General features: G+C 47.0%; 1 protein-coding gene across 1 annotated transcript in view; it reads left to right on the top strand.

The window, feature by feature from the left end:
- Positions 1 to 20,958, top strand: part of LOC144144862 (uncharacterized) — a 665,482-nt gene that overhangs the window by 584,579 nt on the left and 59,945 nt on the right. Inside the window, exons 6-7 of the mRNA XM_077676352.1 lie at positions 1,812 to 2,040; positions 2,697 to 2,983. Of these exons, the coding sequence (XP_077532478.1) occupies positions 1,812 to 2,040; positions 2,697 to 2,983 (516 nt within the window). The remainder of the gene's footprint in view (positions 1 to 1,811; positions 2,041 to 2,696; positions 2,984 to 20,958) is intronic.

The following is a 20,958-nucleotide window of genomic DNA, read 5'->3' on the forward strand; positions in this document are numbered from 1 at the left end:
TCCCTTTCAACTCTAAAGTGGAATGATCGCTGCAAATATTTAACGCAGGCATGCGGAGTACGATTTCGTGGCACTTAGCCGCTCATTTTTTTGAGACGATAGTCTTTCTTGGCTTTCTTAAACGCGAAACTTTTGCTCTGTCTGTATGTCTATAGGTCCCTCAATGCAGCCGCCCGGCCAAATGTTAAACAAATTTTGAACGAGAAGTTTATATAGTCAAAATTTCCCAAGCCACTGAATCGGGAAGCACACTTCAAAGTTGTCAACATTGTTCAACAAAAAAAAAATATTAGGTATATTTCAGGCAAAACATCAATTCATAAACAATATTTTCAGTGCTGCTTTATAAAAAAATACATGCTGGTTCATCTTTGCAGTATCAAATAAAAATATACGTGCTGAAAACAATGTTTTCACTCTCAAATACAAAAAGCTCTGGCGCGTTATTGTAGCCCTCGTGGTGGCATTACAAGAAGTCCAAAAGTAACAAGAGGCTCCAGTACACGGCGCGCGAGCAGCGCGACGCGGTAAAACTGATTTGACTTGTGCAAACCTCTACCGTGTTTATCTTGGGTGGAGCGAGAGAGGTGAGCGAAAAAGAAGAGAGGCATTTACGTGGCAGGGGCGGCAGACAACTACGCTCATTCGACGACATTTGCAGCGAAGTGAGCAGATACGCGGCCAATATTTTTAGCAAAACTTTTTTTCCGGCGCCGAAATTGCTCGCACAGACATTTTTTAGATGTGCGTATTATTTTGGTCAACGAGGATGCACTTTGTTCAACGTCTCAAAACATAGCCCCTGCTAACTTTTCATTGCTACTAATCGAAAAAAAGTTTTAGGTTTGGCGCGACAATGGGATAGGCGGGGATGGGCTCAATCGAGAAAATTTGAACGAGGCTTCAATGATTAGCAGGAACCAAGGGTGCACTCAGCCAAGGGGTTAAAGGTACTGCGGTAGTTAATTCAGCAGCTCTCTTCCTTCAAGGGCAGGTGCAAGACCTCAAGTGACTAGGTCCAACTGTTGATGATAATGATGATAGTAGTATCCTTTCGAAATACTTGATTGTATGCCATTTTGTTTCCAATGAACTAACAATGTATGCGATAGCATGAACAAGGGCTCACATGGGTTTCGCAGTAGGTTTGAGGAACTACACTAACAACTGCTGAGAATTATGCCCTGATCATTGAGGGAGTCACATCGACGAATGAGCATTTCTAAAACTTTTTCTCGGACGAACGGCTCTGATGTTCGCGCTCAAACTACACACGAGGGTAGAATTATGTGGTCCATTTTGTTGAACACTAGCAAAGGCGACGGCAGTTACCTGCTTATTCAGAAAATTAAAAAAAATTATTTCCCGCTATGGGAGAGCTCCGGCCATCTAGGGCGTTTGTGACAAACTTGGAACGTGGGCGCCACCTGCAGTATGCAGAACTAAACGCGCGATGGCGGTTCACAGTAGGAAGAAGCCAAATGTGGCGGCAGAAGATCAGTGAGTGAGTGAGCGAGTGAGTGAGTGAGTGAGCGAGCGAGTGAGCGAGCGAGTGAGTGAGTGAGTGAGTGAGTGAGTGAGTGAGTGAGTGAGTGAGTGAGTGAGTGAGTGAGTGAGTGAGTGAGTGAGCGAGCGAGCGAGCGAGTGAGTGAGTGAGTGAGTGAGTGAGTGAGTGAGTGAGTGAGTGAGTGAGTGAGTGAGTGAGTGAGTGAGTGAGTGAGTGAGTGAGCGAGCGAGTGATTGAGTCAGTGAGCGAGCGAGCGATTGATGTAAGCCAGGTGCGACCCCTTCTCTCTCTTGCCACCGTGCAGGTTCGTGGCTGACAGCTTCGCCGACCTGGTGTACCTGCTGGACATCGTGGTGCAGTTCCGCACGGGATACCTGGAGCAGGGGCTCATGGTGTGCGAGGCCCGCAAGTTGGCGGGCCACTACGTGCGCTCCAAGCCGTTCCTCATGGACCTGCTCGCGCTCACGCCGCTAGACCTGCTCCAGTTCCAGATCGGCATCGCGCCGCTGCTACGCTTTCCGCGCTTCATCAAGGTGCGCCGTGCCGCTCGATCCTCAGGGAAGGCTGGCCACGGCCGCCGCCCTCCCCTCCGGGTTTTACTGCAGAGTGTAGGGAAATAATGCTTGGGATTAACACCATCCTAGGGACAGCGGACATACAGCAAAGCTAAATGCCTCTTAATGGCCCCATCGCTATCCAAGATGCATAAAGCAGTGAAAATTGTGACTGAGAAGAGACAGGGATGTTTTGATAGCGAGGCGGGGGTGGCATTGGGAGATGGAGATTGAAACCTTATGCTGATGGAATTGCGGTAAAGAATGGCAGAAAGTGGAGAAAATATGTCATGTTTCTCCGTTGTGGAAAAGAACTGCATATTGCATGCATGTACAGTCTTTGTCAAAATTTTCTAGGCCATGCCGAAAGTGCCCAGGCCGCAAAAAACTCAATGTACAAGCTTACGTCTCCCGCAAGGCTGAAACCTTTTATGCCAGAAAGCTAGAGAAAACACCTTTTTTTTTGTTACTGTCCTAAAGTAATTTTGTCACAGTAAAAGGTTAAGCTTATTCTTTGAATTCTTTGCGGTAAAGAAGGCCTCTAAAATTTTGACAAATGCTGTACACTGTATAGAGAGCTCGGAAGCTCACGTGCCGACCCTCCCGGCGGTCGGTCCTCGCGGTGGTCGTTGCAGGTGTACCGCTGCTACCGCTTCTACTACATGGTGGAGTCTCGGACCATCTACCCGAACCTGTGGCGCGTGGTGAACCTGATCCACATCCTTCTGCTGCTCTCGCACTGGTTCGGCTGCTTCTACTACATGCTGTCGGAGTTCGAGAACTACGACGGCGACTGGACCTACCACAAGCCCGACTCGCCCGAGTGGAAGGCGCTGGGCCGAAAGTACCTCGCCTCACTCTACTGGTCCACGCTCACGCTCACCACCATCGGAGATCTGGTCACGCCCAGCTCCAATTTGCAGTACGCCCCCTTTTCCTTCCTACCGCAAGCCGCGTGCACGTGCGTCTGCATTCGCAGCATCTAGTTTTAGAGTTTTGAGGGGCCACGAAAACAAATTACAACTTTTGTACGAGAGAAATGCCACTTTGTCAAAAACAAAACACTGTTATACCAATTTGAACGCGAACAGTTTAAAATAATCTAGATATGAAGGAAAATAGGAAAAGACAAAGGCGACTTCTTCGCCGAGACCTTATGACATCACGGGACTTGTTTGTGCGGTTGGTGGAGGCCGACCAAAGCCACCGCAAAGATCGAAACAAAACTGGGCGACTGAAATGGTGCCTCTAGTTTCATTCTATCGCGCTTCTTGAACGTTAACGGGCAGTTTAATACACAGATAACACTGTTTTAGTATTCCCCCAATGACGTTCCTGCTGACGTCATCTAGCTCGACATTCGGGAGTTTTTCAGCATTTGTTATCTTAGTTTGCTCGAAAAACGACTTTCGGAGCTGCAATGAAATTGAGAGAGTAACCCAAAATCTAAATTTCCGAATTAGAAAAGGGAATATGTTGTCTTTATGAACCCCTGAACGTGCCCGCGAAAATACAAAGACTGAGTACGTAACCTACACCCTAGTTGCGACACAATTATCATACTGAGACGCCGTGGATGACTTTGCGAGTTCGCCGTCGCGACAAGAGAGGAAAAGAACTTTAGCCCGGGATGGTCGAGCGATACAACTCGCGCTGTTTCAAGTGGGGCAACGCAAACGGTGCGCTGGCGTTTTCGGTGGGGCTGCCACTTCGTTTCACTGCTGTGTGCTCACTTTCGCTTGCAGGGGCCTTCCACCTCTCGCCACCTCCGCGCAGAGCTATTTATGACTCCCTCCGTAGAGGGAGTCATAAACTCATGAACTGCATACATCCATCACCGGGTGCGCACTTAGACCCGTGTAAAATGCTTTTGCCACGTGAAGGAGCATCGATGAGAGAGAGAAACAAGTCGAAGTTCAGCTGCAAAAAAGGCTCGGAAATTCATGCCTGGTAGAGACGAACCCGCTAGAAGATTTGTGTTCTAATCTCCTGAAGGTCAAAGTGTTCCATTTTCTAAAACAGAGATGAATCCTTAGTTGGTTGGCCCGCCGCCTTTCACTACAAACAAACAAACAGGTAAACAAACGAGCGAAAATAAATAAATAAATAAATAAATAAATAAATAAATAAATAAATAAATAAATAAATAAATAAATAAATAAATAAATAAATAAATAAATAAATAAATAAATAAATAAATAAATAAATAAATAAATAAATAAATAAATAAATAAATAAATAAATAAAATCGAGAAAGCAGCTAGCATTCAAGTAATGGGGAAGGAAGTTTTATTTGTTCTGGAAAGAGATAGTGAAGTGGTGAATGCTCTTGTCTTCGATCACGGATGCTGCCGGGAGGGGGAGGGGGGGGGGGGGGGAGAGATCGGCCGCATCGCGCAGGTAAGCGGTCCCAACCAAGCGGCCGCGTGGACATTTATAAAAAAAAAGTTCATCAAAGATCCGAAAAACGCGCCTATCAATTTCCGACTCACCCAATATCTCTAGGCAGTACCTAAAAAATAAATTTCGTGACGGTGCTTCTTTACTACTGCTTTTCGAACAAACTAGTAGAGCCGAACCATTTGGTGCCCCGCATCAATTAGCGTAGACTGAGCTGTTCCAGCGTACGTGATTAACTATAGCCCAGTGGGAATAAGCGCAACTGGCGTGTTGTCGGTCTGGAAGAGCAGTTGAGCTCCCTCTCTGTCAGCTTAAGCCAGAGCTGATGGAAACGCCCTAATTCTCGGAACGTTGTATAACCACTACACGGGCAGAGAGGAAAGAAAACTCCCTGCGTCGATCGTCGATAATTAGGTTTCCCCTCCGACGTATAACAATAACGTCGGCTTAACTCAGCGTACCTGCCCAAAGCCTAGATGCACTTACCTGATTTCTGGCGTTCGATAAAGCTTGCGTAGCTCTTGTGCATTCAAAGCTTTTCCCGTCTGCGTCGTACTCGATAATTAAGCGGACCCTACAAAGGGCTCCGGGAATTTCGTCCCGGTGTTCCCTCGACGCGGCGCTGAATAGTACACACTATACCTACAGTAAGCAGGTACAGCAGCAAAACAGAAAAAGAAAAAAAGAATGTTGTCGCCTTACTTGCGGCGGAGGTTAGTTTTGCTTCTAAAGGGGACATGAAGACAAAACACAACTTTGTTCAACTTGAAAGAACTAACCTTTCGAAACTCTCTGACCTCCGTTTGACCCACAAAAGACGTTTAAAAAAGGAAAGAAATGTTGAAAACTTTCAAACTTTTTGCTATAAAAGTTGTAATAGCGGCACGAGGGACGTATTATGGGCCAGCCCTCAGTGTATTAACTGCGCGTTAGAATTCAAGTGATGCGATCAAACGGAACTAAAGGCACCACTATAATTTCCCAGTCATGTTTTTTGGCAGTAGAGCTTGTGTCGGTGGCCGCTAATCTCACAAATTAGCTTCCGTGACATCTTAAAGACGTCTTAGAGACGTCTTAGGGACGTTGCCGGGGAGTCGTCATTGTTTAGTGCGTTCTGTTTAGTTCTTGAGTATTTGTTTGAAGTTCGCAATAAAATTGATATCATTTTTATCGGAAGACAGCGGTCTTTTTAATGAACCAAATTTGTTTTTTGTCTTCGTGACCCCTTTAAAGCATTATTTCTTATTGCGGAAACTTATTGCATTGCATGCATAGTACTATTGCATGCGTAACGTTACACTGTTGGTGTGGCAGTGATCAAGGACGCTTTCAAGGCAGCCGTTCACAGTATAGAGACCATCTTAGGGCATCAATCCCTAGCATCAACCTCCCAGAAGGCAAAGTACGCCATTATACGGTTCCTGAAGGGCACAAGCTTAGATGAACGACTATAGCATTCACGGAGGGACTAAAGTAAGGGAGCGTTCCCGCTCAAATACCCTAATTTTCGCCTGTCATCTCTTTCGTCCCCTGAACACCCCTTCCCCAGCGCCGAGCAGCGACCCGGGGTATGCGCTCGGATAATCTCGCATTTTTCCGTTCGTTTCTCTCATCCTTCTCCAAGGATATACGTAGATACAATACTGAAAATTAGTTCTGTTTGCCGTCTGCATACTTCTTCCCTCAACATTGCATTCACCCACTTTTTGTGAGAGGTCTTTGTTAAGTGGAAACGCTAACACGCATGAAACCGTCTCGGCGCAATCAGATGAGTCATTTGATGAACTGAGATACATGTCAAACGATTAAAAACGAAATCAAAATTTTGTGAACAGAACCAAACAGCAAGGAGCGTCACTACTCGTAAAAATATTCAACAGCGATGCATCCCAAGCCAGCGAAAAAATAAAATTAAGAGTAAGGTTGCTTTTTTCAAAGTTTTGAAATTGTTTTAAATGAAATAGCATAAGGCACGTCACGGTACAGTGTGCGCTGCAAAAAAAAAGCCATCCCCGTGAATTCAATTTAAAGCCAGATTTACGAAGTTGACGTTAAATTTCGAAGCTTTCGTAAAATCGAGAATTTCGTAGATCGAGAGAAGCCAGATTCTCTGGGATAAACAACAGACTGTTACCAACAGCTTTTCGCAAGTTAGGCTGGGTTCAGACTGTTGTCGCATCTGTTGTACTATCTTTAAAGAATTCCGTCATTTGACGTTTCAGCCAACCGAACTACGTGAAACGCCGTTTTTTTTTTTTTACGTCCATAGCGCACGATGTGGCTTTTACGTCGGTAGTCTGGACATAGCATTATTCCGTGGGCTCTTTAGAATCCTGATACCCGACGTGGGTTGCCGTCAAGTTATGTACCGTTATAGAAACCAAGCAGAAGGTTTCCTGCGACGGCGCTTCCTGCAGCGCCGTCTATACCGAAGCCAAGGAGCGTTACGCACTGCTGGCACAGATAAGCTATTTTGTGTTACCGTCATCTTGTACTATGCACCTGATAACACGCGGTAGAGTCTCTTACAGCGTTGTTTGTGCACCTCTACGTGACGTATTTAGCTGGCCACGTGCTTGATACATTGCCGACGCTGTCTGACAATCGGATTCACTTTTACAATCTTATAACTTAAAAAAGGGGAGGATTTCTTGTGCTCGCTCTTGGTGTTCGCTGTCATGCACGCGAAACGACCTCCTCGGCCATGTTTTGCGTCTTCTTATTGCCTGCATTGTTCGTTAAAGTGCATGAAATTGGTTTGGATAGTTCACTCCTAAGAACGAGTTTGCAAATGCACAACACACAACAAATAACTGTCAGGAAAGTCGTTCGCTATAACAAGAAATTTGTAATAGCGGGTCCCCTCCAGGTCGTTCATGCAATTGTGATAGCTATGCGTTGCCACGACCGGCAGCGTTGTAAAAAAAGTGTGTAGGGTCCCAATGTTCCTTGTGCTTCAGTGGCTGCCAATGCATGCGCTGACCCCGTGCGCACCCGATGCATATCGCCGTGAAGGGTACAAGAAGGATCTCACAACTAGAATTAGAACTTGTAAAACAGCCATACGGCGCCCTGTGGCCATGAGTATGCACAAAACGTAAAATTACACAGCCAACTCACACACACACACAAAAACAATACGTGCTTAAAAGAAGCGAAAGCAACTCAAGGCAAGAAAGCAAAAATTTACAACACCGAAAAGAAAAGCTCGGAAATTTGAGAAAAAAAATTCATCAGAGCACGCGTTGCAGTTCTGCTTTTCGCAAGGACAACAATTTCATACGAACCACTATAGCCGCGACACCGATCACTGAAAGTGGTCGATGCGGGACCGTATACCCGCATGTTTGCGTACGCTTGCGTGAGTGCAGCCGCCACCTCATTCCCCATTCTCCCCGTGCAAGGTGGATCCCTGCCGCGAAGCCTGGCGCAAACTTCCTGTTTAAATGTTCCCCATTTAAGGATACCTTCTGGTTTGATTCTTACTTGGGCCTCTTTTCTAATTTCTTTTTCGCCGCACAGCATCGTTTGTTCTCAATTATTGCAAGTTTCTACTCTACACATCAAACATTCCACCTGATGTTCTTGTGCGCGTGTGTATTATAAGCGTCCTTTCAAAGCATGGCGGACCTCGACTTGTTTATGACAGAACTTACCTTGAATCGGCGGCACAAATTTATGATAGCAATAGAAACAAAAGTCGGTTCTTCTAGCTGCGAACTTGAGGGAATGTCGAAATAAAAAAGCCAAGATGAGCTAAAAAATATCCTTCCATCGCTTTATTTTGTGCCCATCATATTTCACAGCTCACCAAATAACCTTTCGCGCGCATCGGGAGGAATTTCAGGCAGTGAACGAGGGCAGCAACTGCAATAAGGAAGAAGCACTCACATACTAACGCGAAGAGGTTCTTATTTGTATATTAGTCTGAGCGCGAAGCGCCTGTTCCCGGATCGGGTGACGATGCGCACCAAAGGCCCGGAGAACAGCGGTGCGCCGTGGCAAAGCCGACCTGTGGAATGTGATGAAGGGAGTCGCTTTTGCAGGAACGATCATTCATCAAGCGCGCAATAATTCTGTCAGTTGGAGACCACTCGATCGTTACCAGCTCCACACGCACTTTTCGGAACACCGATGCGGGGTTACCTTCCTTTGTGCTGCCGTAGCCGACGTGCATTCTGACAGCATCCCTATAAACGCGTGTTCTGTTACACGCCAGAGTAGAAATATCCGCTTAGTCATTGCCTAAGAAGGCAGCTCATCAGAAAATTCGGAACACTGAATAAACGCGAAATTCCCGTGGAATTATCCGTCATAAACAAGACCACCGTCATTCTTCGGGTTACACTGTTTATGAAACTTATTTCTCGTATTATCTTCTGTGGGTGGCTCACCGCCGGAACATTAAATGTGCGCACCTTCTGTACGCTGTTACGTCTAAGATTTTATTTCCTAACGCAACTTCGTCTATGAGCGTTGCTGCAATCTCGCTCAAGCCGCTCGAGTTAAAAGTTTAAATTTAATTTCCTCTGGCCTTTATTGTCTAGCTTTTGCGTATACGTGCGCGCGATGAGTCTCGTTGATTACTTCTTAACCTTAAGAGAATTTGGACGGCCCTTAAGTTTTACAACCGCGGGCTTCTTTCCGCCAACTCAAGGCTCAAACGATTGTCGTTTCTTAAAGCTCCTTTATCCCTGTTATTCCAGACTGCCCAGAAAGTACAACCATTTCTCGAGGTAGGGCGAAATCAGTTCCGGCCTCCTGCAACCGTGGCGGTGTTTCGAAAGCTTCTAACGGCCGAAAAATAAAGAGTGTCGGCTTTTAAAACTTAAGAAGTTAAAGCTACGAATACTACTTTGCGAGAGGCTTTAAAAATGTCCCAATAATGATTACATGAAAAGAAGTGTCTGGTAGGAGGGAACAGCTTTGCTTGTCAGGAGGTCTGGTTTTCGATTATGACCGGCGTCAACGGTACTCTTCGTCGCTATAGGATGGCTGTAGGAGTTTCTTTAAAAACACAAATATAAATTAATGTCTGTTTTTATCTGCGTCAAGAAACTGATTGTGCACGAGACATGCTGGCGCTGTCTATCACCTACTATGACTGATAAGTGAAACCTAGATTCAGATGTCTCAATGTCTCCCTCTTTCGTTGCCACCAGGAGCATTTTGACGCACTGCGCCACGCGGAGAACGCGCCTAGCCTTAGTGACAATTAGTGACTTAGTTGGTAGACGTCAACAAAAAAGTAAAGGGGAGGCCCAACACGTTAGCCCAGACGGTGAAATGAAATCGCACGACGCATTATAAAACGCTCCTTATAACTGTACACACTACTGTGCAGCATAAAAATCCCATTGCATTCCCCCGTAACCCTCTTTTCTTCTACGTTCTTGCTGAGGCAAAAAATGAGAGGAATTCACGGCACCATTATTCGTCTCGCAATGCAGCTCCATGAAGGGCTGGCAGAACGCATCGCGCAACTGTGTGTTGAGATGTACTAACATGCGAGGAGGCATTCTTCACTCGTTTTTATCGTGCCGCCTCTAATGGGCGTGCGTGGATGCCGCGTCGCAGCGAATGCCGCATTTAAACGTGGGGCAGTCATCAGAGTTTTTATGATGTTATGGGCTTTCCCTGGTCTGTCATTTTGTTCGCAACCATTGCGCCTGGAGAATGCACCGGCACATCCTCCTGAAACGTTTCGTATATGCGAAATTGTGGGAATACAAAATTGTTACCTTTGCTGACACACCGCCGAAATAAATAGCGGAATATGTATTCTCAATACATGATAATACAGTACGGAATCGCGCTAAGCAAATTTTGACACTGGCTTTATCTCTGTACGACCACCAGAAACGCCCAATGGTTCACATGACTTCTGCATACACGGAGTATGCAGAAAACACAAAAATAATGGCGCCGTATTTCGCGCTTTAATTATTAGAGAAACAAGGAAGACGTGTCAAACAAATATTATTTTGTTTTTAAAATATTATCTCCACTAGCTGTGCCTGGGCAGGTAATACTCGGCATGGATTCCGTATTCACATAATTCCGTATATACGAAATGTTTAACTTGGGCAGTACTTCAGAACAGCAATATTGAGAAACCAGTAAATGCCAGAATGCTTAAGAAACAAAAATAAATCCTACAGAGAGAACACCGAATAATAAAGATAGCGACATAATGCAAGGAAAACCCAACAAAAATACTACAAACGAAAACACCAAAACAAGATCAAATTAATAAAGACACATGACAGGCAAAATGAGAACTAAAAGTAAAGAAATAGACAAATGAAAGAAAAATATTCAAAATAAAACGAACAGACAACTACCAGCATACCTTGCGTCGACGTCACAATCATCAGCGATCGCATTTCATCGACAATTCGCGCAGTGAATACGGCATAGTTTTCGTTTACAGCATTAGAGACCGGGGGGCCAATTCTCCAAAACGGCGGGCCGTCGCTTTGAAACGACGGGGTAGCGCCATTGAAATGTATGTGTTCTGGGGTTGGGGCCGCCGCTTTGAGGTGGGCAACATGAAGATACGCTGCAAGAAAAGCACTGCGGCAAGGACGCGAAGCGACAAGTGAAATGACGGAGGGCAGTGGGTGTCGCTTGGCGTCCTTGCCACAGTGCTTTTCTTGCAGCGTATCTTCATGTTGCCCACCTCAAAGCGGCGGCCCCAACCCCAGAACACATACATTTCAATGGCGCTACCCCGTCGTTTCAAAGCGACGGCCGTTTTTTAGAGAATTCGGCCCCGGCAGAACGTACCGCTGAAATGCTCAAATTTGAGGGGCCAAGTTCATAAGTCATCAAGATACGAAAAGTGATCGTCTAAGCGAACAAGGGATTCAAGACGAGTAAGAGCGAGAGAGAGAGAGAGAGAGAGAGAGAGAGAGAGAGAGAGAGAGAGAGAGAGAGAGAGAGAGAGAGAGAGAGAGAGAGAGAGAGAGAGAGAGAGAGAGAGAGAGAGAGAGAGAGAGAGAGAGAGAGAGAGAGAGAGAGAGGCGTTGGCGCTAAAGACACATCGTACGTCTCTCTTCGAGAGCGCATGTGGCGTTAACATAGCTGCAGGCAAGTTCCCTTTCATCGGGAAAAAAGTGAGGAGGACTCCTGTGCCGCATTGGGAAACGCGTCGGACTTCACGCAACAGATAAATTGCTTTTTTTTTCGTATTCGCCCATACTTGCGGCATTCTGTCGACGCAATGCCGGAGTCGTTCTCGCAGAACAGTTTGCGATGCATTCTGACTGTACATCAGACAGATTGCCGGGCTGTGCTTGTGACGGGCAACGTAGCTCGGTTGGGCGATGTTGTCACGGGAACTGCATAGCACAATACCCTCAATGCGGACAACCATCGCATTTCCCGTAAAGGTTTTCGCTAAGGGAGTTAAATACATACAAAGAAACGTTTGTGTGTGTGTGTGTGTGTGTGTGTGTGTGTGTGTGTGTGTGTGTGTGTGTGTGTGTGTGTGTGTGTGTGTGTGTGTGTGCGTTTGTTTTTGTGTGCGTGTGCGTGTGCCTGAGTGAGTGAGTGAGTGAGTGAGTGAGTGAGTGAGTGAGTGAGTGAGTGAGTGAGTGAGTGAGTGAGTGAGCTAGCGAGTGAGTGAGTGAGTGAGTGAGTGAGTGAGTGAGTGAGTGAGTGAGTGAGTGAGTGAGTGAGTGAGTGAGTGAGTGAGTGAGTGAGTGAGTGAGTGAGTGGAGTGGAGTGGAGTGGAGTGGAGTGGAGTGGAGTGGAGTGGAGTAGTACAAGCTGACACGCAGTGGCTCCGGTGTCCAGCCCCTCCACGTTGCGTATTTCCAAACGCTTCGCTACACAGAGCACCAACGTGGCATGTCTGTTCGCGCGATGGAGGACGGTAATTCAACGTGGTCATTGGCTGCGCCCCATACCAAAAGCGACCTAAAACATACCAAATCACCATTATTAACAAAAACGACGCCTAGAATTGAATTTAGAAAAAAAAATTAAATTTAGAAAAAAAAAATAGGCAATGAAAAAAAATTAAGCCATAGCCCTGCTGGGGCTCCAACCCAAGCCGTCAGCGCCAGTACTCAATGTTCTACGTCGAGGCTACAAAGCCAGAATGGCGGGATCGTTTTGGCCGGCGCTCAAAAGAATAGCGCGCGCAGTGACATCACACATGTCACGTGCGTGCTCTGTGCAGCGAAGCGTTTGGGAACACGCGCCCAAAGTTAACAGCGCAAAAAAGGGGGTGAGGGGGGACAGGCTGTCACGTGTCCTTGCTGGAGGCACACTTCTGGCGCCGCAATCTCCCGATGGCTTGCGCCGCGGCATAGCCATTCATGGCTGTGCAACCCCACTCGGGGGTGTCAGCCACCATGTATAGCTGCGCTCGAGTCCGCCGGGTTGTCTGTGCTCTGCTTCTCCGGGCACCCTCATTTGCTTTGCCTCAGCACAATTCGACGTAGTTTCAGGTTCGGGGAACTATACGCACACTAGTCATATAACGCAAAACTAACTTTATCAAACGGCATAATTGATCACCTTTACGATATTGAGTAAACGATATATGTTTCTTATCCCCTGAGCAACCCTGTTCAATGCAACACTCTTCTGAGCAGCGCTTCGAATCGAACTAGTCGAAACTACTACTCCACCCTAACTTGTTAGAAAATGGTGTTCGAAAGCACTAAACAGTCCGATACTGCACAGCGCAAAAATGAGCTTGTGAGAAACTGCGGAGGGATTTTGCTGGCTATCGCACAAGCCCCTCCAGTGGCCGGTTCTGTTCGCAAACTTGTCCAAGACCAACGCGGTCCCTTTCGCACATATTCTGCATCTTCACGGAAGCCTTGCAGTAAGCTCAGCAAAGGCAAACACAGCAATTTTATTTTATACACAGCTTTTTCTATTCGAAAACGAGTAGAAATCGACTCCGGGATGACTCGTTCTAGTAGGCTACGTTCTTCATGCCTTATTATACCTTGGACGTTGGTACTTATGGCTGTGCATCGGAGAAAGGCTCAGCAGCCTTGCGTTCAGCGTCCGATTCTCTCTGCCTTTTTAATTGATACATTCAGCTCTACACTATTGCGTAGGGCGTCCTAGAACGAGAGCTCAGGCTTTAAATGAACTTCGAACGCCCGCTAACGAACGTGGGCGCAGCGCGAGACCCGTGCTAGCCCTGTCGCATCGTCGAAGCACTAATACGCACCGGAGACGTCACGTTGATGGCGCGGTGCAGGCGGAATACCGCTGGAAATTGTGTGGTTACGCGCCTAACGCATACCAGAGGCGCCGCCAGGAGGCTGTGGTGGCCAGGTACAGCCCTGGGCACGCATTTTTGGACCACTCTAAGCCTTTCTGTCGGCGCAGGGAAAGCTTGCGGAACTGTTATTGAGATCTTTTGCTTTAAAATGGACGCAACAAAAAAAAAAATCCCAGGACACCTTAGGACTTACGTGTTGCGAATGCAAAAGCATAAATGTCCAGATCAACGCTTTATACACCCTGTTTCGCCTCACGTTGTCGAAGGGCTTTGAAATCTTGGCGCTGGAGACGCTTTGATTTGTGATCCCTCTGGATACTTTCGAATGGCTTCGATCTCCCTCCTACACGTTGCGCTGCTGCTCGTTCCTGCCGTTGTGCAATGGAAAAGCTGACGATGATGGTGAGTTTCGCTGTTGTTCTTGCCCTCCCTTCACCTGCTGTGTACTGGCAGGGGTGTGCAACTCCCGCTACTGCCGAGTTTAAGCTCGCGCTGTGAAACACCGCATGCTATGGAACGTTTTTCTGATGGGGACGCCGGCCGCCAGCTTTTTACCAGGTTCTTGTATAGCAGATTCTCGCGGCGGCGGCAACTATTCCCGATGTAGTGGGTTCAGCGTATGTAAAAAAAATCCATAAAAAATAAAAACAATCTGCTTGATCCTTCTTTCGTAGGAATCGGTACAACACGAAAGTGAAATGTGCCTTCGCAGGAGCATTTGAATGTTTTTGTGCATCGATATCAACTGCACATCTCTATTTATATTTCGTCGGTATGGCACCGTTAGACGCATCAGCATTAGACACTGTATTACACGCACCGGAGCATTGCGTAAATCCGATTGAAACCTTAGGCGCTCGCAAAGCATGCGAACGAAGCCGAACGGGTTGTCAGCGAATTGTTTGGTGAAGTCACAGTACGCTACAGCGAAAGGAGCGGGACTTACGGCTCTGAAGCAATCTTGTGGGTGTGCTTGGCGAGTGACGTCCTGCTGGCGAGTCGCTTAGACAAAGGTGCGGCCATATTGGTCCTGCTCCGTGGTGTGTACGCCAGACGCTTGCGTTGCGACGAGCTCAGCTAGTGGAACGCGGCCGTGGCGTTCCACAAGCTGAGCGGCTTTGCACATAGGCGGCGGACGGGTAAACACAGCAGGTTCCGCCGCTCACGCTGCCCTATCGAGTCACGAACTATGGGCGCTCATTAGCGTCATGACGCACTACTTCGCTTCACCTCTCCTAGACGGCAGAACCATCTGAATGGACAAGTTAGAGGGTAGAACATAAGGCGCGTTCATGCAGCTACCCGGGCATGACTTCATGGCTCAGTCGGTAGAGCGTTTCCCACCTCCCGTAGCGGCCAGAGTGATGGTGGGCTCGAGACCTAGCGCCGCCGTACCAATGGAACTTTTTCTGGTGATGTCATTTCCGTAACGGATATGACGTTGGTGAGGTTTGTGTACCCCGGTATAAAACACTTTCGTGTTAAAAAAGCTTCTCCGGGCCTCCATATTTTGTTATACCACGGCTTATATTTCCCCTGCAAACATTGATTCTCAGCAATGTATTTGCATTTGGACGTGAAGCGATCTTAATCGCATCGATGTAAGCTCGGTCTTCGTAAGCTTGCATACCCGCATTGGGTGTTGCACGGTGAAGAATGACCATCTACGGAGGGAGTATGGTCGCCCCCATCGCCGCCGCCTTTTTCCCGAGTCGCGTACACTACTCGTCATGAGCGGCGTCTCTCTCCCCTTTGGCATAGCGAAATGTCACGCGCTCTTCGGGGGCCACCTGTGCCTCGCACTTAAGCCTGCGCTATAATGAAACGTCATTGCCTCTACCGATCAATCGTGTGTGTCCTTAGTCCGGGATATAGAGATCGGGCCACTGTCCTTATAAAACCCCAACATAGCACGTCCAACCAGTGCGTAAACTTGGCTAGACTGCCCTCCTCACAGGGTGAAGGGCTCTGATTTTTTTCCCGCTAAATCTTGCACCGTGGAACGCCTCGTGATACAGAACACCTCGTGCAGAGGAATGCGTTCGATAAAGCCGTTTTCCTGTTACGAACGCCGGACGTCGCTTTCTTGCTCAATGGACCATTTAAGACATTGGCCTTAAAAAGAAAAAAAAACATCGCTGACGATTACAATGCTCCCTAATGCGAAATTTGTGCTCAGCGCGAGCTGAAGTCTTCTCGGTCACGGCGCATATCTGTTGCGTCTTAGGAAGTGATCGCGTGAGAAGCGAACGCACGGCGGTGCGCGCTACTCTGCCGTTATCTCGCAGCGCATCGCCGCCGCCGAGCATGTTGTTGCAAATCGTGTTCGAACCTGCTGCGCAAATGTCACGTGGTTCGGATGAGCCACAAACGGGGGAGGAGCGTTTGCCGGTAATGTGAGGGGGAGGCGGCTCCTCGGCTGCGACGCTTGGCGAAAGTGTGAGGGGAAGGAGTGAGAGAGATGACGTCATAGCAGCGCATGCCACCCTCCCCCTCACACTTTCGTCAGACACTCCGACAAGTGTCTCGTGCGGGCTTGGCATACTGCCTTCCCTCTAGCTTTCGCTATGCGTTCCTCCACCGTTTTCTTGTCTTCACACGCTCCGTTACAACGCCGCCGCCACCGCCAAATCACAGTAGCAGCCGCCGAAGTGCTCCGCACTAAATAGGCCAAGAGTTTCCAAGTACTCGTCGCATATAAAATAGTACGGTACACATGAGTCTAGAGTGACACCACAGTACTGGGAGCAGAATCCAGGGACCATGTGGAAGGACGATGATTTCCACCAACATATGCGAGTATGATCTGCATCAAACAGAGCCATCTGCTTTCCGGCATGCTATAACCAACCTATTATGTCCTGCAATGCATCTACTACTGCCTCGCAAGATGAGCATAGGACCATCGCAAGGCAAGGCCCACCAAGAGTCGCCTAGTCAGCGCAACGTAAAATTCAATTCGAGCGTGTTATGAATGGGCAGGGAAGCTCGGTCGACTTCATAATCGCTTAGAAGCAGGGTGACGTCGCTCTGACGATGCTTTATGTCATTCGTTTCGGGGTGTTTATTCATACGTTAGCTAATAACAAAGCTGAGTGGCCGTGTGTGTGAAGCTCCATGTCACTTGCTCGGTGCGTACTCCCATAACCGCAAGCAGGAGCCGGAAAAAGAGAGAACGCGGTCATGCGTACACACTTTTTCCAACGTTGCCTGCATTGCCTACTGCGATGATAGCTTTCGCGCTCAGGACTTGCTGCTTTTCTAGAATGCTTGCTGGTTTTTGTGTTAACCGTTGCGTCCACTTGCAACCTCCTCCTGCCTCCCACACACTTTTTTATGGTAGGCAGGAAGATTACGACGAAAGAATTGAAACAAGAGAGAAGGACGAAAAGATTGAGCGATGGGGAAGGGGAATGGTTAGAGGATGTATACAAAAGAAAGAAAACAAGAAACAAAAGAAAGAAAGAAAGAAAGAAAGAAAGAAAGAAGGAAGGAAGGAAGGAAGGAAGGAAGGAAGGAAGGAAGGAAGGAAGGAAGGAAGGAAGGATGGAAAGAAAGAAAGAAAGAAAGAAAGAAAGGGAGGGAGGGAGGGAGGGAGGGAGGGAGGAAGGAAGGAAGGAAGGAAGGAAAGAAGAACAAAAGAAACAAGAAAAGGAAGAAGAAAAGAAGGAAAGAAAGGAAGGAAGGTAGGAAGAAAGAAAGAAAGAAAGAAATGAAGAAAGAAAGAAAGAAAGAAAGAAAGAAAGAAAGAAAGAAAGAAAGAAAGAAAGAAAGAAAGAAAGGCGGTCAGTGGTGCCCGCATTTTGGAGAAAGAGAAAAAAGCGTGCGTAAAAATCATACCCACTCCAATCCCTGTTCTGCACACACATCTGCTGCTGGATAACGTCGAGAAGAGTGACGGCCTGTTTACCAAGCGATGTGGAGTGAGTGGCGTCGCTTAGTTTGTTCCCTTGCGGCACCCCGCTATTTCGCTGGTGTACTGCAAAATTCAATATAGCGCGTGTACACAAACCTATTTATTCAGCACCCAGCCCTATATTTCTCGTCCAACCAACCAGACCTAGTCATACAATCGCCCGCAGTGGTCTCCGGTTACTGTCGCCTCTCGGGGCTCCAAATCTGCGGAGGAGCACTATTCATTGTGCGAGGAGGAACCTGCCGTGAATGGACATGGTCAAAACAAAAAGACAAAAATGCGTTAACGGAGATATGACCCTTCTTGCGTTCACTCTTTCGTAAAATGTACTTGGAGACGTTGGGAACGACTCAAGAGGTTTTTTCCCCAAAAGGTGACGTCATGAGGCGAGGCTTGTTTCTGTTTAAATTGTTGAGCGACAAAAATGATCTATGTTTCGTAGCTTAGTGGGCGTAAAATATAATATGACATTATGCACGATCTTTAAACTTTGTTTTGCAGTATTTATCGTTAGTTTGGTTTTGAGGTTCCTAAGTTCGGAGACGTATCAACTTATCGAGCCTAAACTTGGAGGAAGGAAACAACTACAACGTAATGACCCGTTCAATATCTAGTGTCAACTCCCCTAAATAAAACCGAGGTAGAAAGGAAGCAATAAGAATAAACAAACAAACAAGAGAAACCAATCGCATTTCGTTCGAGCTAAATACAAGACAACTTTTCTACGCTACCACAGCTGCCTTCTTTCCTCTACGTCTGTTCATTACATAAGAATTGTTCGTCGTTTGTTGCTCAACGCTAGCAAGGTTCATTGTATTCGAATCTGTTAATTGCTCAATCTGCTCTTTGTACCAAATCTTTTTTAACTTTGCCAGGGACGTCCTCTAGGATACTATTATCATGTTCTCCATAAAAATTTAGTAAAGAGGCGACTTTCGATAATCCTTAACTTGTTTCGCATACCACTCTGGTAAAATGACGTAATGACAACGAAACGTCACATAATGGGTCAGAAAATCATGGACTGCTCTCACCAGTGGCTATCTTTCCCACTGATGATAGAGATAGCGTCAGTTTACATTTCATAACGGGTTCGCTTTCATCCATCCTATCCCGGCAACAATTCTTCCTCTCAGTGGTAGAAATATGAAAGCAAAAATAGATGTGCACCTGCTCCAGCAGCCACAACACCGCCACGACACAGATAACCATCCATTCACCGCATTTTGCCGCGCTCGCTCCACAGCAAGCAAGTAGACATCATTCATCGCAAGCAAACAAAGCGCTTCGTCCGATCTTTCCGTCGACACCTTCTCGCTGAAATTTTATTTACATTAGGTTTATCTTCCTCACGCGCCTACTTCTTGCCAAAAACCAGAAATGAGATCCAAAGTGTAGAAAACACCAGATGCCCGCGCGGGCATTTCTTTTCGAAGCGAATGTTCGCGCTGAAATTTCAAGGAACTAGAGCCCATGAGACCAACTGACGACTCCTTACAATCCCACGGCCTTCACAGTTCATATTGATTTGTTCCAACTCTTCAGTATCCCGCATTGCGAAGCCCATGGCAGAAAAAAACTGAATTGAATCTGGGATAGTGGCTGCAGAGAACACCTTTTAAACCGTTGGTCGTTCCCGCAATCGTTAAATGTTTCCCCTTCTTAAATATACCTTTGTTTGTTCTATTGTGGTCTGCTGCGTTTGTTGTTGCGGTCGTGTTAGTGTAGCACCTTCTTCCCACAGTTGGAAAGAAACACACTTTGTCTACGCGCGGGATAGTGTAGAACTTTGGTATTAGAGCCAGAAGCTGAGAAAACTGCCTCGGCTGTCTCGACGCGTTTCCCGGCCAAACCAGGCAACTTGGGAGAAGTTCTAGGTGGAAACACTCGAGAATGATTGGAATGCCCTCGATTCCTCTGCCGAACGCTTTTCGGAGACATCCTCGCGAAAGCGCCTGTCGACTTGTATTTTCTCCTCGAACGTTCTGTGTACGGTGGTGGTGAATGGACAGTATTTTCAGTTTTTTTTTTTATTATTATTAACTTTGTTCGATGGCTTGTTCGTATCTTGTTTTGCTTTCTATTTCTTCTCTTGTTTCTTCTTCTTATTCTTTTTTTCCTTTTATTTTTGAAAACGCTGCTGCCTTCTCTGAAACATATTTCGAAGGGCGTTTTCTTCGAATTGCTGTAGCATTGGGTAGAGGCTGATTCGAACTGGTAGTGCTTATCATACGTTAGTGCTGTACGCGCTCTAAGAACACCAAATGCTTCCCTCCCAGCTGTTTTGTCCGTTCCTTTCCCAAAGCCTGTCTGCGTTCCCCTGCCATTCCTGGGAGTTTCACTGCGCCGGGTTGCACTATAAATTTTCACGTGCGATGCAACGCTATTGCATAATGCCGCTACGCTTCGAGTTCCAATCGAACCTTCAGGCGCGTTCGACACGCACCGTTTGGAACTTCAAATTTTCCCGGGAATTCTGCCACGCTGCTGCTCAAAATAAAGAAATCCCACGACACGTACACACCTCTCACGAGTTGCGAATAAGACTAAGACTAACTTACATATAATAAGCGCTGAACAGACAGTCTGGTATTGTGGGCACTCCCATAGAACAGAAGCTGCCAGACTCGTTGGTGACTGCGGCGCCGCTGGGTGAGGCCAGCTATGGGCCGGGTTTCCACCAATGCGCATGCGCAGTGACCCTGACAGCTTCACGGGTTTCATAACGAAGTGTCTTAATTGCTGTCCTTTTCTTTTTGTTTTATTTCTGAGACGGGTCCGCTTTGACCTTGAGTCGCGCCTGCTTGATGAGCCACGTTGATCGTCACAGCCAATTGAAATTTAGTCGCCGAGACAGACCATGACTTTGGCTTTCCTGCCGAATAAGCCATTTAATTTTTTTTTGCAGTATTTTTCCAAAAATAAAATGAGGGAATGGATTCGGCCGCATTGTCTCCGACTGAAAAAACGTAACCGCTGTGCCACCATGCATGTTTTTTAGGATGTACGACAGCGGGGTACAAATGCGAATTTTGCAGGCTGTTGTCCTCACTGGAGACACAGCTAGCGCTGGTCGACTAGGCGCAGACGGCCATGAAGTCATATGGCCTCCAGTTAACAAAGAACCACTCCCAACGGGCCACACGACCGACTTTAGACACTCGATTGATTGATTTCATTGATTGTAGGGTTTAAGGCGCCGACGCAACGCAGGCGATGAGGCGCGCCGTAGTAGAGGGCTCCGGGTTAATTTTGACAACCACTTTAGACGCTAATAAACGTATTCTAGCGCCCCCTCTTTCTCTAAACGTGTTTGTTTTAAATGGCG

The sequence above is a fragment of the Haemaphysalis longicornis genome, unplaced genomic scaffold (assembly GCF_048455015.1).
Source record: "Haemaphysalis longicornis isolate Haplotype H1 unplaced genomic scaffold, Haemaphysalis longicornis Haplotype H1 scaffold_7, whole genome shotgun sequence".
Classification (NCBI taxonomy): Eukaryota; Metazoa; Arthropoda; class Arachnida; order Ixodida; family Ixodidae; genus Haemaphysalis; species Haemaphysalis longicornis.